Source organism: Mytilus galloprovincialis, chromosome 8, assembly GCF_965363235.1.
Source record: "Mytilus galloprovincialis chromosome 8, xbMytGall1.hap1.1, whole genome shotgun sequence".
NCBI lineage: Eukaryota > Metazoa > Mollusca > Bivalvia > Mytilida > Mytilidae > Mytilus > Mytilus galloprovincialis.
In genome coordinates, this window is record NC_134845.1 from 85,468,334 (window position 1) to 85,486,348 (window position 18,015).

At 33.6% G+C, this 18,015-nt stretch overlaps 1 protein-coding gene across 1 annotated transcript; it reads right to left on the minus strand.

Moving 5' to 3' along the window:
• Positions 1–387: 387 nt before the first annotated feature.
• LOC143042715 (uncharacterized) lies at positions 388–17,872 on the minus strand. Its single transcript, XM_076215152.1, has 5 exons — positions 17,617–17,872; positions 6,690–6,761; positions 3,906–3,989; positions 2,883–3,061; positions 388–1,407 (listed from the first exon to the last, which is right to left on the minus strand). The coding sequence occupies exons 1-5, from the start codon at positions 17,644–17,646 to the stop codon at positions 690–692; spliced, it is 1,083 nt and encodes a 360-aa protein (XP_076071267.1). The 5' UTR covers positions 17,647–17,872; the 3' UTR covers positions 388–689.
• Positions 17,873–18,015: the final 143 nt, after the last annotated feature.

Genomic DNA, 18,015 nt, shown 5'->3' on the forward strand with positions numbered 1-18,015 from the left:
TTTGAAATGTTATAGTTTATTCCCTGCATCTAAAAAATATAGCTCAGACGATCGTCTAGTCTTCTTTTAAATTGTCTTCAGTTAAAATTCGCAGATAAATTACTTCCATGTTGTCAATCGCCGATCCAATCATGACACTTATTTGATTGCATCCAAAGGGAAATAACTGGAAATGGTATTACAATGTTCTAAAAGATAGCTAGCGGAACCGATCTTAAATTGCGACAAGTTTTAGCTTTCTAAAAAACTATAGACTGCTTCGCTCTACACTAATTTAATGTTATATGTGTGCATATGGTTGTTAAATTAGTATTGGAAATGTGGTATTTTTAGATATTGATTGATATTAAATGGCTGTACTTTAAGAGTGTGCGTTTTACACCCATGCTTTTGCAATGGCCACTCAAAAGATATATAATCTTCTACATTTTAAAAAATACTTACATTGTATTTTCTGAATTTCATCTTCAAGTTGAGATCTTGCATTGGTCAACAGTAAACATTTGGAGCAGTAATTCTGATGTTGATGGTCACATTTTTCTTGAAGCAGAACATTTCCTGGATTGCTCAATGCATACTTGATACAATGGGTTTGGCATGAATTAGACATAGTTACATGGAACTTGTACTCTGTTTTTAAATATAACTTGAAATTTGCCAAGGCTGTTTTGAGGGATGAAAGTACTGTGTTATTTGATCCCAACCTTTAGAGTTTCTGTCATTCTGATAAGATTTTCAATTGCAAAAGTGCCATCAGTAGTAATATTATCAAGTCCACATAAATTAGACCGTTTTGCTGCTGAACAAGTAGTCAAAATTTTGAAAAGAGTACTGTCTGACAGAGGAGTAAAATCAGCTTCTGTGCATACTGTCTTGTACATATGTATCAGTGCAGAATGACAAGTTCTTCGTACAACTTGGAGTATATTTATGACATCTCCATTATCAAAATGCAAGTCCTTATTTCCAAAGGAACAAATTTGTATAAAATTAGGATCCAGAAAAAATGCCATTGCATGCTTCAGTTTTTCCTTATCCATCTTATCTCTGTAGTTTGGGGTCTTTTCAGTTTGTATTGTCCCAACACCAAAGCGTGTTGCATGGCTTCTACTCTGGTCAACTTTCCATTTTGACATTCCAGGTTTTAATTCTAGCAGCTGTGATTTACTGTTTAATGATGTGGTTGATATTATTGAAAGTAATTGCATTTTTAATGCATTACTGTCAGCTTCATCATATAATCTCAGTATCAAATTCAATAATTCATCTTTGCTCTCATTTTGCTTGTCAACAGCATTATTATTACAGATGTCTTCCACGAGTAGATCAAGAAGTTTTGATGACTGTCCAGGTGCAATATGGTCAAGCACTGTACAAACTGCTTCTGAGGCTTTTCTTCTTACATACCTGCGATTGAAATTAAAAAGGAGTTAGTATTACAAAATAAATGGGAATGGGTCTATGAGACACAGATGATGCCCCTGCTTGCATATTGTATGCATAACTCAGGAACAGCTAAAAAAAAATTGTAATCTATATTTTGTGGTACTAAGCATTGTGTATTCATAACATTTGGTTGAGGCAAATTTTAGTTAACTCAGAGAACAGGTAAAAAAAACCTGTTTTTCCATTTGTAAAGGGGCATAACTCTAGATTAATATAAGTGACATGACCAAAATTCAATCTTGATCTGTATTTTGTGGTAATAAGCATTTTGTATAAGTTTCATAGCATGTGCGATTTGGTTGAGACAAAATAAAGTTCAAGAATGGATACGAGAATTTAGCAATTTTTGAATTTGTAAAGGGGCATAACTCTAGAACAGTTAAAGTGACACCACCAAAATTCAAACTTGATCTTGCATTGATAAGCATCGTGTATAAGTGTCATACCATTTAGTTGAGGCATTCAAAAGTTTTAGAACGGAAATCAACTTAGACAAGGGTGTAACCTAATGCCCTTCTTTTTGAGTTATTGTCGAAAATTGGAAAACTACCCACAATTTCATGAATAAAATCCCACAACTCCATGAACTCAGCAACCTTAAATTTAAAATTAATAAAAATGAAAAGGGAGACAACATTAATAAATTTAAACAATTAACCAAAGTTTCATGAAAACTGCTCAAACATTTTTGAGTTATTGTACTAAAAGTGGAAAATCCCACCTTTTGTAATGAATAATAACAAGGCAATGTAAAATAGAAAGTTAATAAAAATGGAAAAGGGAGCTGACGTCAATAGATATAAACGATTTACCAAAGTGTTATGCAAATTGGTTTAAGTAATTTTGACATGTTGATGACAGATGGACAACAGTATACCATATTATTGCATAGCAATATAATATTTCTCACAAAAAGTAACCAAAAGTTAGCGTGCAATAAATTCTAATATTGCACTAGTGCAATAAACGTCAAAATTCATGACATCATCAACGACAAAATCTTAGTTTAAACCAATTTTTACTTCCAAATATCATATTGCTATACAATAAAAGGGTTATTGCATGAATATTGGTGAATATTGTCCCTCGCAAGCTCGTGTAATATAAAATTCTACTCGGGGCAATATTCCCCAATATTCATGCAATAACCCTATAATACTTCACGTAAACAGGCATATACAAATAAAAAGAACTGTCCTTGGACAGATGAGAAAATTATAGATCTTCTTTGCCCTGTTCAAGTAAAAATAATTCAGGACTGTGTGTATAGTTATTTTCCATTAAAAAAACTGTTGTTATATTTGTTTATTTAATCCTTGGCTATTGCTCTGTATGAAATTTAAATATAATATATGCAGTCAATGATTATATGATTTATATGCCATGAATTGTTTCTATAATGACCTCTCTGTTGTTTAAGAACTCTTAAAAAATACCTCTTAGTACTATCTTGTACACATTCCAATGGCTGTTGAAGTATGTATTTGATAGGACTCATGTGTCCACTACTTAGATTTTGAAGTGGCTCATTCAAAACATGTATTCCGCTGTTGAGATGCTTTTGACCATCTGAAGTTAGGCTCCAACTGGATTCTTGTGACAATGATGGTTCAGACTGAAAAACAAATGTTTACAATTTTGCTTTCTATCAAATTTTGACAACTGTTAACCATTTCAAATACTAAGAAATAAAACATTTTAATGGACATAATAGTTGTTGGTACATATGAAGGGACAGGTTTTAAAATATTCAAATCAAGTTGAACTCCATGAAATATTTATGTGCCTGCTGTAGGCCAGGAACATTTATATTTTTTTTAGTGTTCCTCATTGTTTAATTATGAAACCAAACTTTTTTTAAAGCTTTTATGATGAACAATTTTTTAATCGAATCTCTTATCAGATTTCATCAAATTTTTTAAGAGCATTATCAGACTTAAGAATTATTTTTTAATTTTGTGGCAATAGGGCCTAGCTGGCAATGATTGATCACATTTTCTTTGAACCTCAGTGGTCATTAAGTCCACTCACATTTAAACCAGCCTTGCAGTAGTTTATTAAATAATAATTTGTATAAAACCTTCAATGCGGCTTCATTGGTCGTGTGGTCCAATTATTAATAAAAAAAAAATTTAAGGGTCCCTGGAAACCAGTGTCTCGCCTACTTTTGCTGTAACCACAGAGTGAATATTTGTAGATGTCACCGCCGCCGCTGTAATGTAGGATCGCTCAGTCTTGCTTTTTTGACTGAAGTCGAAGGCTCATTAAGAATCCCAGATCCTGTCTTATTTTACTTGATGTTGACTGTGTAGACTGTGTAGTATTCTTTTTTTTTTTTATATTCTTATATATTCAATGTTTTAATTTGTTTTTTGTCTCATGGACATTTTTTCCCCATTACAATATTGAAATGTAAATAACATTTTCACCAAACTTGGGTATGGGAACACTATATTTACCTGTGATGATACTTCATACAGTCCTGGTGTATCAAAACAACTGACAATTTCTCTGCGTGGTCTTTTCAATACAGGCTCTTCATTCTGATAAAATTCAATGTTTGCATTCATGAAATTAAGAAAATCCCTAAACATTAGACATACATCATTATTGATTGAATCAGCTAGAATATTAAGCAAGCTTGCTGGGGCAAGCTGATGAAGTGTATAAATAATAAAATGTCATTATAATTTTGGTGGCAATACGTCTATTTTTTTGTTGAAAAAACAAGTGAAACTGCGAGCTACTGCTCACTGATGATACCCCCGCCGCAAGTGGATAATATTAATAGTGTAAAAATATGCAAGTGTTCGGTAAACAGGAAGTTGTCGAGTGATGAATCTGAAAACGCATCACACGGTATAGCTGACTTATATAAATCCTGAAACCAAATTTCAGAAATCCTTGTATTGTAGTTCCTGAGAAAAATGTGACGAAAATTTTCAACTTGGCTGTCATGTGTAAAATCATACAAGTGTTCGGTAAACAGGAAGTTGTCTAGTGATGAATCTGAAAACACATCACACGGTATGGCTGACATATATAAATGACAGAAAGGGTGGATGTGTAGTTCCTGAGAAAAATGTGACGAAAATTTTCAACTTGGCTATCATGTGTAAAATCATACAAGTGTTCGGTAAACAGGAAGTTATCAAGTGATCAATCTGAAAACGCATCACACGGTATAGCTGACTTAGATAAACCCTGAAACCAAATTTCAGAAATCCTTGTATTGTATTGTAGTTCCTGAGAAAAATGTGACGAAAATTTTCAACTTGGCTATCATGTGTAAAATCATACAAGTGTTCGGTAAACAGGAAGTTGTCAAGTGATGAATCTGAAAACGCATCACACGGTATGGCTGACATATATAATTGTTGATACCAAATTACAGAAAGGGTGGATGTGTAGTTCCTGAGAAAAATGTGACGAAAGTTTCATGGGACGGACTGACTGACGGACAGACAGAGGTAAAACAGTATACCCCCCCTTTTTTAAAGCGGGGGTATAAAAAAACAGTTTGCAAAACTACTTTTAATCATGCAAAATATTGTGATAGTTACTAAGCTGTATATATATATATATATATATATATACGGTATGTATGTATGCTGCTGTACTATTACGTACATAGTATTGGGTTTACACATTGATATCGTAAAATATCAGCCGTTAGCCACATTGAATGTGAACCTTTTTAGTGATTGAGTGCAGCAACAAATTAATAATCAAAGTACTGAAGTACTGAACATTGGATGACCCAAGTTCTTGTGGATTGTCCAAAAAGTACTTGTCTTAGAAAAAAAATCACATCTCTATTCCTGAGAGTGAGTCTCTCGTGCGTGGATGATAAAAGCCACTTTACGCTGGCGTATTGGGGAGCAGCCATGTGTGTGTACAAATATATATATATATATAATTTCAATTTTTCTAATAGAATGGATTTGGGTAGGCATTTGTATCTTCCTGCAAAAAATCTGTAATCATCCATGCAGAGTTATAGTTCCTTGAGATTGCAAAGATACTTACATTCTTAAGATACTCTTCTGCATGCATGTACATAGATATTAATGTTTTTTTACTTTATAGCAAGCGGTAATGAATGTTTGTTTGCACTTGATGATGTTAAAGCTGTGATATTAATAGAATTTCGGAGCAACTGAGCAGACGACTATAGGAAGGAGGATAAATGACATCATTGCCTAATATTTTCGAAGATTATTGACCTGTAAATGTTTACTTTTGACATAATTAAAGAACCTTAGTGAGCACGCTCACATACCCCACGTCCCCACATTGTCATTGGAGAAATTAAATAAGTGTAAGAAAAAAAAAATTGTATAAGAAAAAATATTGAATAATAATTTCCTGTCAATATATATGCACATCAACATAGTATGTCCTTATTATCTACAAAATTTCATGAATTCTGTTGTGTGGTTTCAGAGGAGTTGAGATGACAAACTGTTGCAGAAGTATATTGAAGCAAATAAGTTCAAAGGGGCGTAACTCCTAGAAAAAAAAATTGAATCGTAATTTCCTGTTGATATGCACATCTACATAGTATGTCCTTATTATCTACAAATGTTCATGAAATTCTGTTGTGTGGTTTCAGAGGAGTTGAGATGACAAACTGTTGAAGTAGTACCTTAAAGCAAATAAGTTCAAAGAGATGTAACTCCTAGAAAAAAAATTGAATCGTAATTTCCTGTCGAAATGCACATCTACATAGTATGTCCTTATTATCTAAAAAGGTTTCGTGAAATTCTGTTGTGTAGTTTCAGAGGAGTTGCGATGACAAACTGTTGCAGTAGTACATTAAGCAAATAAGTTCAAAGGGGCGTAACTCTTATAAAAAAAATTGAATCGCAATTTCCTGTCAATATGCACAACTACATAGTATGTCCTTTTCATCTGAAAAGGTTTCGTGAAATTCTGTTGTGTGGTTTGAGAGGAGTTGCGATGACAAGAAACAGGACTGACGGACGGACTGACGGGTCAAAAACATTATACCCTCCGCAACGGTATAATAAATTATGACTAGGAGGAAAAGTTGTCTCATTGGGACTTATACCATATCAGTCATCTTCTCATATCTACATGAATATACATGTAATCATGATAATAAAAAAGTTTTAAGTGCATCATCTACAAAAAGTTTGAAATAAATTTGTTTGTAGACCAGAGAAGTTTTACATATTTTTGCAACATAGTATAGTGTGTACAATAATGAAGGTTTATACCTTTAATAAGCTATCTGGCTTGAAGTCTTTATTTTCTTCTACAGGATCTGCTCTACTTGGTGCTACAAATATCTGAAAATTTAAATAGAAAAAATATTCTTCAAGGCCTTACAAACATTGAAAATAACTAGAAAAACAAGAATATGTCCATAGATCACATGAACCCCAATTGCACTATCAATTACTATGTTCAGTGGACAATTTGGCATTGAGATTAAAATATCATATCTTAGGCAAGATTGGTACTAAATTTTAAGTTGATTAAATGTACTTTATCAAAAACTTCTTTGACCTGAAACTGTAACCTGAAGACAGACAAACAGACCAATGGACAGACAGATGAACGGACAGACAAAAAAAATATAATGCCCTTTGTCAGGGCATAAAAACCTACAATCATAAAATATTTGAAGAAATGTTTACATTAAATCAATATCATAACAAGCTGATCACTAAAATCAATATATCCGTCTAATGTGCAACTCCTTTTGACAATGTTTGACAGGTCTCAGAATAACTTTTGTTCATTGTTAAAATGTAATACATGTACATGTTACTTACATGTATACTAGTCCTGACATTATATTTTATTGTCATGAAAAAAGCATGATTTTATAAACATGTAATGTAAAACTGGTCCCGGGTTAGAAGTAAGGTTGGGATCCTGCTAACATTTTTAATTTTGACTCATTCTGAAGTTATGTGCCTGTCCCAAGTCAGGAGCCTGTAATTAAGTGGTTGATATATGTTGCTGTGTAACATATATTGGTTTTCCTTAAAAAAAGAAATTTTACCCTAATTATAGGCCCTTATTTTTCTAGTATGAATGGTTTTACATTTGTGATTTCACGGCTTTTTATATCTGACTTTGCTGTATGGGACACGGGGGGTCTCAACATGGGATTTTGGGTACAGGTGTGCAGCTGGGATTTTAAAAACACCCCCCATTCATATATTGAATAATTTTGAAATCCCTACCTATACATATATTTCACAGCGAAATCATAACCCATTCATATATTTATCAGCTCAAATAGTACCTATATGCATATACAATCTTATTATACATCAAAAACACTTTTCAATTATACAATACACTTTAATTTATATGAAACATTGAACTTTTCAAACAATAACAAGTAAAAACACTGTTTTGAAGGTGCAATAGCACAAACAATATGACTTCACAGCTGGTTATAATTATGAGCCAAAAACACGCAGTTTTGAGGAAATAAACCTGTATTTAATGCATTTTTTTTTGCTCTATGAGCAATCAGTTGAAAAGTTAAGCAAATTCTGCACAATTTTTTGAAAAATTTAATTTAACAAACAGTAATAGAAGTTCCGTGTTGAAGGCCGTACTTTGACCTATAACTGTTAACTTTTTATACATTGTGACTTGCATGGAGAGTTGTCTCATTGACACTCATACCACATCTTCTTATTTATAAGTAATAGAAAACTCTTTGGTGGTTTTGCACCTATGTAATGTAGTGGATTTGCTTCTGTATCCTTGAACTTCGGCGATTGTCCGATTCAGAATGTGACGGGATAACAACTTCAGCAAATCTCCCGTCAAAGTCCTGAAATGCATGTTGATGTGAAACTGATCTCTTCTGTCCTGTAGCTCTACCTTCTTTTGTTTTACCATGGTTTGTGTTCATTAACTTTTCGACTGATTGCTCAATAACAGATAATTCTTCTGCAGAAAGAATTAATACACCAGATTGAAATGTTAAATTGACATGGCATATGATATCAGAGGCTGTTATTGAGACTATTTCAAATATGTTAATCTTGTACGTGTCTTCACTTATCCTCTCATACTTTGAAAATGTAATTTGTAAGTCGTTTAAAAAGTCTGCCGAAAAAGAAATCGTATCTTTATGTCCAACTGCCTTTTGTTTTTAGCTACAATTGTTCTTTGCATCCTTTGGATGCGTCCAATTTGAAAAGTCTTTGCTGTCCTATCAACATAGGCGAAGTTCTCAAAAAGATTAATGCTGTTGTCTGTTCCTAATTGTGCCGATTTGGCCATATTTGGTAAGGCAGCCTGTCGTACACGCACTAACCTGTAACAAATATAAATCGTCAATTTTCGAAATTAAATCCATTTTTGGAGGCTTTTTTTAAGTTTCAAATGCACTTAAAATTTGCCTAAATTAAATATTTCATAAATATTTAAAAAACTAGTTTTCCTATGCATGTAGGAATTCATACGCATGATGCCATGAAAGAGGGTTTATACATAAAAAATATTGGCCTTCTTTTACTTTAGGGATCCCAACCCATAAAGAACTCTACAAAACTATTCTTAACCTCAAACCTCAAACCTTGCCGTAACCCATACTTAAACCTAACACTAGCCCTAACCCTAACCTAAAACAACCCCTAACCTAACCATAACCACGAATGCTCCTTAACTCTAAAGTATAGGGACCCTTAAAGTAAAAGAAGGCCAAAACATTAGATATGCTATGTTGCCAATGACCAAATGAGACACCTCTCCGTCCAAGACCCAAGTTATTTAATGCATGCAATTATAGGTCAGAGCATGACCTTCAATGTTTCTGTTGTCATGATTCTCACAAATCAAATCAAGACAGCCCCAAGCATCGCTTTACTCTGTACTATTGATTAAAATAAACCACAGTTCACCTCCTTGCTCTCTACCCGCCTTTATTCATATGTTTTGCATTGCGACCACAGGAAAATGTTATTATAAATTTGTAAGTCATTTCCGTATGTATTTTAAAAACAAATCGATTATTCCATTGGTTTTTTTTAAAAGGTGTATGCATCAATGACCCACTGCAAGGACCCCTCATCAATCTTTTTGTAGGCAGCTGACATTTTTGCCGGCATCGTGCTATTTTGCCGGCTATGATTAAAATTTCTTATTTTTCCGCTTTGTCAGTTCTTTGTGTATAACGACTTATACATTGTATATGAGTGAATTTGTAAAATATTTTTTAAATTCTAAGACAATCTGCATTGGTTTTGTTTTTGATTTTTCTTAAAAGGAAGATTGCTTTAGAAATATGCTATTTTGCCTGCTATAATTAGATATTTTGATAAATAGCCACTGCCTTTTTGTATGGCTTATATTTAAGGGCATGAAAGATATCTGACAAAAATTAATGTATCTGTAAGAATTAACTGCATACCTGTCTTTTGATAAATTTGGGTCTTCATTTAGAAGTTTTACAAGAGTTGTCTTATGTTGGATGCCATGTTCTGGAACCAGAAGTGTTGCGTCTATTCTTTGTCTAAAAAAAATTAATTGTCTCTGAAATTCCATTGAATTAAGTGATCTTTTGTACATCTTTCATTAATAGTTGTCATGGTTGTATTCAGTAAAAGTATGTGAAGAATCTTATCATAATTCCCATGCTTAACTATAACATTTATATAATATAAAGATGTTTTTACTTATTGGGTTTGTTTTTTGTGCATATAGCACTGGCTAGCAACACACATTTTTGGGTACTGATGGGGGTGATTCAAGCATAGCTGGTGACAGAATCACACCTGGCAATAATTTGATTGGTTGATTCTGAGACCTTTGATAACGTTGTGCGAGCCTCATGTAACTTCTTTTAATGTCTTATTTCCTCAGTGTTTGTTACAGTAAAGGTTATCTTTCTTCTTAATTAATTCAGCGTACTCAAACATAAATAAATATAAGCAACAGTAGTATACCGCTGTTCACAAAGTCATAATACGATAAAAAGTGAACAATCTGTGAAACACACCAAAACCGAGGGAAACAACCAACCACAAGAAAACAGCAAACACATAATTACACAAAGCCTAACACCAAAACACAGAAACGGACTGTCTGATTTACAGTTGCCAATTCATGACTTGGCACAGGACATTATTCCGGAAAATAATGGTCGATTTAACCTGGTTTTATGGCCAGTCAAACCTCCCGCATGTATGGCAAGTGTAAAAAATAACACATACATCACACCACTGTAGACTAAAAAACAGACATATCAGTAACATTCACCACAAAGAACAACTGTGACATAGATAAATAATGCGTACATTACATGTGTACAGGTTTTATGAGAGAGAGAAAATGCATTTCCCATGACACGGTAAATCACTATCGCCTTAGAATTCCTGAATATATATATATTAAATATATCAAATTACCGTTTCTGTAAAGAGCTCGGTATACTGTCATCAATATTAACGCTATTCTGGTCAGAGTGTTCTTCAAAATTGTCGATTGCTACATCTATACATTCATGCATTTCCATGAATTCTGAACTTGTTGGTTCAAAAATGTCTGAAATATATTGATAAAGGTTACATTAGATACAAGTAAAAAAAATCATCTCTGTTTTATATTAAGAAGCTTTGATTTTTGGATAAAACAATACATTTGTAGTTGTGTTTGCTTTTATTGTTTTAACAAGTATCCAATCAAAAAAATAGAATATCGAATAATATTAAAAAAATGACAATCAACAATGATATTAAGGTGTTGTTCCATGTCACGATTTTTTCTTCTTAGACATTTCCATTTTCGTGAATTTCTAAGACATCTACATTTTGTATTCACATTATGTAATGAATAAACTTGTGCAATTTAAACCTATGCTATAATAGTGTGTTTTTTTTTAAACATTCAATGGAACTGAGGTCGTGTTGACAAATCTCTTGACTACGGATTTCAAAAAATGTTTTATATAAATAATATATTTTTATATGTTTATTAACTTGTATTTGTTCTTTTTGTCAAAAGGCAAGAAATCATTTTAACACCTATGCATAATTAATTCCACAGAACAAACTATTGTTTAAAGAACATGTAGAACTATAAATTATTGTTATTGGAAACAAGTGACTAAAAATTGTTTCATGTATGATGACATATTGATCGCAAAATTTGTCTAAAAATAGTTTGATCTTACAATTTAGAACCTGAAGAATACTTTTAAAAGAATTATGACCATAGTCTGTCATATATACTTTCAGGCACACGTGTTTTCAGGTGCCTTAAGTCAATAGACTGTTTTGAACATAATGTACTTACTCATTGGCGTATATGTAGAGTTCTCATCTTGACTATCATCACTACTATCATGTATTTCCTGAGTTTCATCCGTAGCAATACATGGATCCAAATCGTCGTCATCGCAATATTCATCAGAATCGTGATTGTTGTTGTTACATGTATCCCCTGATAGATTTTTAAACAGTTTATCATGGTTACAATTATCAAAGGGTTTATAAAACCATCCATAATTGTCATCAGTATCGTCGTCATCATCCCCATCATCATCATCCCCATCATCATCATCCCCGTCGTCATCATCCCCGTCGTCATCATCAAACCCTAAATCTATGTTGAGGTCACGTGGAATTATTCCAAGTTCTCGGGCACGACGTATTCCAATTTTCCATGCAGAAATTTCTTCGCCTAAAGCAGGGTAGTCTCTCAAGGAACATGTTACTCCTCCAGGATACTGACTTTTCCATACATTCTCCTGCTTAATGTGGGCTTTGGCAAACTTTGGGGCATTATCATTAGCTTCAATCTGACTTAGTCGGATCATATGGCTTACATTGCGATACATTTGACCATATGGATACACATGATGGTTGCCTACAAACTGGCCATTCTTTGAAAAGAAGTCTTCGCAACAATCTGACCCTGTTAGATGGAGTAAGCATTGGCTGTTTGGAAAATTATCTCTGTAGAAGCAAATAAGCATTACTGCAAAGTGAACTGAAATAAATATGTCGCAATATGTTTCTCGGGACAAAAAATTGGAGGTCAGAGTAAGTGCTTGATTAAGGTAAACATAATTCCGCCAAATTCCTAGAAAATGTGTGACAAATCCTGCGAGAGAGATACGTTCAGCAAGCGAAGCTTTCGGACTGAAGAAAATGTCAACATACTGATGTACCACATAAAGAAAGGCCTTAGTTCCTTTGACTGAAGGAATAGGAGCACGGTCGTCACTTCCATTAATTAGATCATTGAGACAATCTTGCACCCTCGGAAATGATAACTCCTGTGCTACTTTCCAGTTTTGACGATCACGATCTCTCCGTACATGATCTCGTGTCAACCCGTGCACTAAAACAGGGAATGATCTCATAACCAGCTCAATTTGGTTCATATGTACAAGCAAATCTGGTCCAATATGTAGCATTCTTGATGTATGATCAAGGTGATTTATGATTTTCTTATGGTTATGTATTACGTCTTGATCTCCAATTTCTCTTATTACATAACCATTTTCAACCACTTCTTTCCTAGCTGAAAATATGAAACCAAGATGTCATCCAATAGGTCTGAATCTGTCTCCTGCGGTACATGTCATGAGTTGTAAATGCAGTTTTCTTCGCCTGCTGTCACCATCAGAACTATTACCTATAAGCGGTCCTAATTCATGTTCCAGAGGTAGCTCATACAAATTTTGTACCTTTTGCCACTGATGGTATACAGTATGATGAGTGAATCGGTTGCATGTTGGCATAAGTAATGCTACTAAATGTGGAATCTTTTCATGCAAAGGATTAAGTAATATAACTCTTGCATATTTACCAATAATGTTCTTGTCAAATGCATTTACCAGACGGTCATAAGCATCACGGTCGTTGCCAACTTTTATGTGATTATTCTCCATGCATTTGTGGTTGTCTTTAGGTCCACAAAACCCCAAAAGTTCATCTCTATCTTGGTGATACATAACAGTACCAACAATAGCTGTCTCATCTTCTGCCGCTAAAACAGGAGTTCGTGGTATTTTGTAAATTTCCATAATACCCTTTACTAGTTTTGAATAGTAAACAAAGTTTTTTTCTTGTATTCCAGGAGCCATTTCAAAGTGGGCAATTTCCGCCATCGATACATGGTATTCAGATTTGGCCCTTCCAAGTTAATTGCAACAAAGTTTGCCAGTTTCGGACCTCCCATGATTAACAGCGCTTCGAAAATTTTTCGTGTACTAGACTTATATCGTTTCCCGTGCGGTCCTTGCACATGGAAATTGTTGGCAATCGATTCAATTGTTTCAAGGAAAACATTTTTGTTGTCCAAAATTCCCTTTTCCTCAGCTTTTACTAGCTTATGGTAAATTGCCTTAATGTCACCTCTTGAACTAAATTCTGTCAATTTCTCTCTAAGTGTTCTTGTACGTAATTTTAATCGAATGTGTTTGCTTTTAAGAAAAAATGCATCTGAACGACACTTTTTAAGTTCTTCAGATTTCTTTTGAAGTAAATTAAGTTGTTCTGTTTTAGTCATGTAATCAAAACGAACCTTTGTTAAGTCCCTGTTCCCATCATTTACGTTGAGAGTACGTAAGAGTAACCTCTTTTTGAAGGATGGCAAAGTAGGTATACCTTTGCACAGCTCACATATGTTTCCTTCTTTCATCACATAACCAGTACATTTAACATGCTTAAATGTTCCTTTAAATTCTGTTGTATGTTTCTTTAAATTAACAGTTACAAACGGCAAAGGATACCAGCTTGTTTTGCTGTCGTCTTCTCCTACTTTAACGTCATTGATTAATAATTTAACATTGAAAGACTGTTCCTCTCCTGATGCCATGAGATATGTTGTATTATTTAAATAATATCCTTGACACTTTGTCACATCTAGTCAACTGGTTTTCTCTTCATTCAAGTTACCTTTAATGAAAAAGCTTGCAATGTCTCTAGTTTTGTTAGTCTGAAACTTAGCCTGTCGTTCCTTATGGTCTCTGCTGTTTGCATGTTCCCTGGCTCTCTGGACAGGATTTCCTCTGCATCCCAAGTTTATGTCAATTTTGCAGCAGCGACAATGTGCATTCTTTCGATTAAGCAGAAAAATTCCTTGTTCATCCCAACTGCATAAACATTTGCCAAATGTCCCCTTGAACTGGCATGAAATTTAACATTTTGGATTTTCTTTCCAAAATCTCCCAACTTGTAATTTTTGTTGCAAAGAGAGCAAGAAAACATAGATTTTCCATCTTCCTCAACAACTTTAAATTTACAGCTTACATTGAATTTTTCATTTTCTTCTTTCTCTAGTTCACTAATAAGACTCTCCAATCTTGAAATCCCATCATGGAAAATGCTATCATTAACTGCAAAAGAAATAAAATGCATTATTTATAAACACTTAAATAGTAACAATAATGCACGCTGTGTCGTGCTAAGAATACTTCCTCTCTTGATTTAAATGGAAGTATCGGCAGACAGTAGGTCGGTGTCTTTATTATAATCACACTTCATATATACAAAGTTCATGGGACGGACTGACGGACGGAGTCGCTCGCTCGAGTTTTACCATATATTACCAATCAATCGATCTTCACGAAGATCTTATCAATCAAATCATGATTCAAAATAACAATGTAATCAACCATGCATGATCAGGCATCAATCAACCGAGTACATTGTGTAATACGGGCCACATTGCCGTTTTACAGATTGCCAGTCAATCGATCGAGTTTTACCATGTATTACCAATCAATCGATCTTCATAAAGATCTTATCAGTCAAATCTTGATTCAAAATGACCATGTAATCAATCAATCAAGTACACTGTGTAATACGGGCCCCATTGACGTTTTACAGATTGCCGATCAATCAATCGAGTTTTACTATTAATTACCATTCAATCGATCTTCATGAAGATCTAATCAATCAAATCATGATTCAGAGTAATCATTTAATCATGATTAGAAATTTATTTATCAAGTACACTGTAATACGGGCTCCATTTATCTGTGTTACAGATTGCCTATCAATCAATTTACCAAGTACAATGTGTAATACTGGCCCCCATTTATCTGTGTGACAGATTGCCGATCAATCAATAAAAATAATGATTTTTGCAAAATAACCAACCAACTAACCAATGGGGAAAGACCACCACCATCAATTGTTCTCTGAACAATTGGTTGAAAACAATTGGTTATATCATTTTAAATGACTTCATTCTTTTTATTAAAATGAAATCAAGGAATTGTATATTTTTGATATATAATAAGATTCTGCAGTCATTTTCACAAAAAATCTTACGACTACAGTTGATCGTAAGTCATGAACAAGTCAGTATACTTATGATCAATCTTAGTCTTAAGTTTTTTTGTGAAACTGACTTCTGAACACCAGACATGTACAGTCTTATTTTAATCTTTATATTGACAGTCTTTTACACAGTCTTCATCAGATTATGTTACAATTGTCAGACTTTAAAAGGGTCAGTTAATGTTTATATTATGTAAACATAGTTTTTTTTAAAATGGTTTCACATTTCATCAATCTTGCAAAATTTAACCAAATATCACATAAATAAATTAGTTCAAAAGTCTTTTCTTTACAAAACATCATATTTAATGGAAATATTTAAATTGTAATTGATATATTGCCAAGGAGGGGGAGGATGATTTTGAAAATAAATAACCTGTCCTGGCAAAAGCTGAAAATAAATGGTTGAGCAGCGAAGCCGTGAAAAATAAATAAACTGGTTAAGCATAAAGTGAAAATAAATAACTCATCAGGCAGGATTTTGAAAATTAATAACAGGTTTTGAAAATAAATAACTTGTCCTGGCAAAAGCTGAAAATAAACAGTTACGCAGTGAAAAATAAATAACGTTGGATTGGCATAAAGTGAAAACAAATAACTCATCCGAAACAAAAACTCCTGCCCCCCCCCCCCCCCCCCCCCCTCCAGAATATCAAAAGGTCGTCCCCTAAACGTGAAACGTTGTTTATTATGGACGAACAAATAAAAATACAACACTTGGTTGAAATTAAGTTTGCACATACCATTTGAAACTTCTTCTACGCAGTTTTCTTCTAAATTCTCGAACCCACTCGTCAGTGATGTTAATCCTACATCACTATGACCACTATGTTCCAAAGTGTCCAATTTGAAATGTTTGTTTGATTCATCTCCCGTTATAGCTTCCTCCTCTTGTTTTCGAATGTGTTTTGCAGCTACATAGTCACAATAATCACATCTTAAAGTTCCAGTAAATTCCTCACATTCATGACAATTTAAACATTTCCCTCTGTCAATGCTTCGTATGTCTTTCATTTTGGCAATCAAATAATGACAAATTCTTTCAACAAATTAAAAGTGATTAAGCAAGACACACAATGTCAATGAGAATAGACGCAACAAATTAAGTGCAAATAAATCGATGTGTTACGCAACTCACGTGACGCAACTAGTGCAAAAGGTTCAATATCTACTGGGTAATTTACTGAAGATTATTAATTGTGACAGTGTAATTAAATTTAATCAATATCAAAACTTGTGTAAATAAGTTTCAGCAGATGTGGAAATTTTAATGACAAAGAGTTTGGGAAATTCAGTGAAGATCGTTGCACAACAAACTGAAATTTATGACCCATTGATATATCACAATCGGTCAATTACTACCTATTGATATATTTCCTCGGTAAAATTGCACCCCATTGATATATTTGACGGATAAAAAAAGGGACCCATTCCAGCAGCACATATGTATATACCTTTATATAGGAAGAGACCCCCCCGTGGTATGGGATTTGCTCATTTTTGAAGGTTGCGTTTAGTTCTCTGCAGAATGTCTACAATTTATAACCTTCAGGCCCCTGTTGTTTTAAATTAAAAAAAAATGTTTTGTGTCAATACAAATAAAATGTTTTGATTGTTTTGGTTTTTTTTGGTATGCATTTACATGTATATATATACACCATATCAGTATTTGGAAATCTGTTCCCCTTGACCAAAAAACCTCTTTTGCTTAAACTTATGAGATAATACAACAATAACTTTTCCATTGTGGTGTCAGATATATTATCTATCATGTCAGACGTTTAAATTTTACTGGAATTTTTGCAGTAATGGCAGATAAATAGTGATAAGGTGTATTGCTTTGATTATATAATACATGTACACATTTAAGTTGTACCTCAAAATTTGGCCAGATAGATTCTTCCATTTCTCTGGTAACAATCTGTCTGCAATTTCTGCACAAACCTATATAAAAACTAGAGGCTCTAAAGAGCCTGTGTCGCTCACCTTGGTCTATGTGACTATTAAACAAAGGAAGCAGATGGATTCATGACAAAATTGTATTTTGGTGATGGTGATGTGTTTGTACATCTTACTTTACTGAACATCCTTGCAGCTTACAATTATCTCTATCTATAATGAACTTGGCCCAGAAGTTTCAGTGGAAAATTTTAGTAAAAATTGTTGAAAATTGACTCTAAAGGACAATAACTCCTTAGGGGGTCAATTGACCATTTCGGTCATGTTGACTTATTTGTAAATCTTACTTTGCTGAACATTATTGCTGTTTACAGTT

Bases quoted from the DNA above. Each gene is read 5' to 3' on its own strand.
- LOC143042715 (XM_076215152.1), bottom strand. From the start codon at position 17,646: ATGGAAGAATCTATCTGGCCAAATTTTGAG. The intron at 6,762-17,616 runs GTACAACTTAAA...TTAAATTTTCAG, and splicing joins CTATCTGGCCAAATTTTGAG to ATATTTGTAGCACCAAGTAG. The intron at 1,408-2,882 runs GTATTTTTTAAG...TTTCAATCGCAG, and splicing joins GTACAAGATAGTACTAAGAG to GTATGTAAGAAGAAAAGCCT.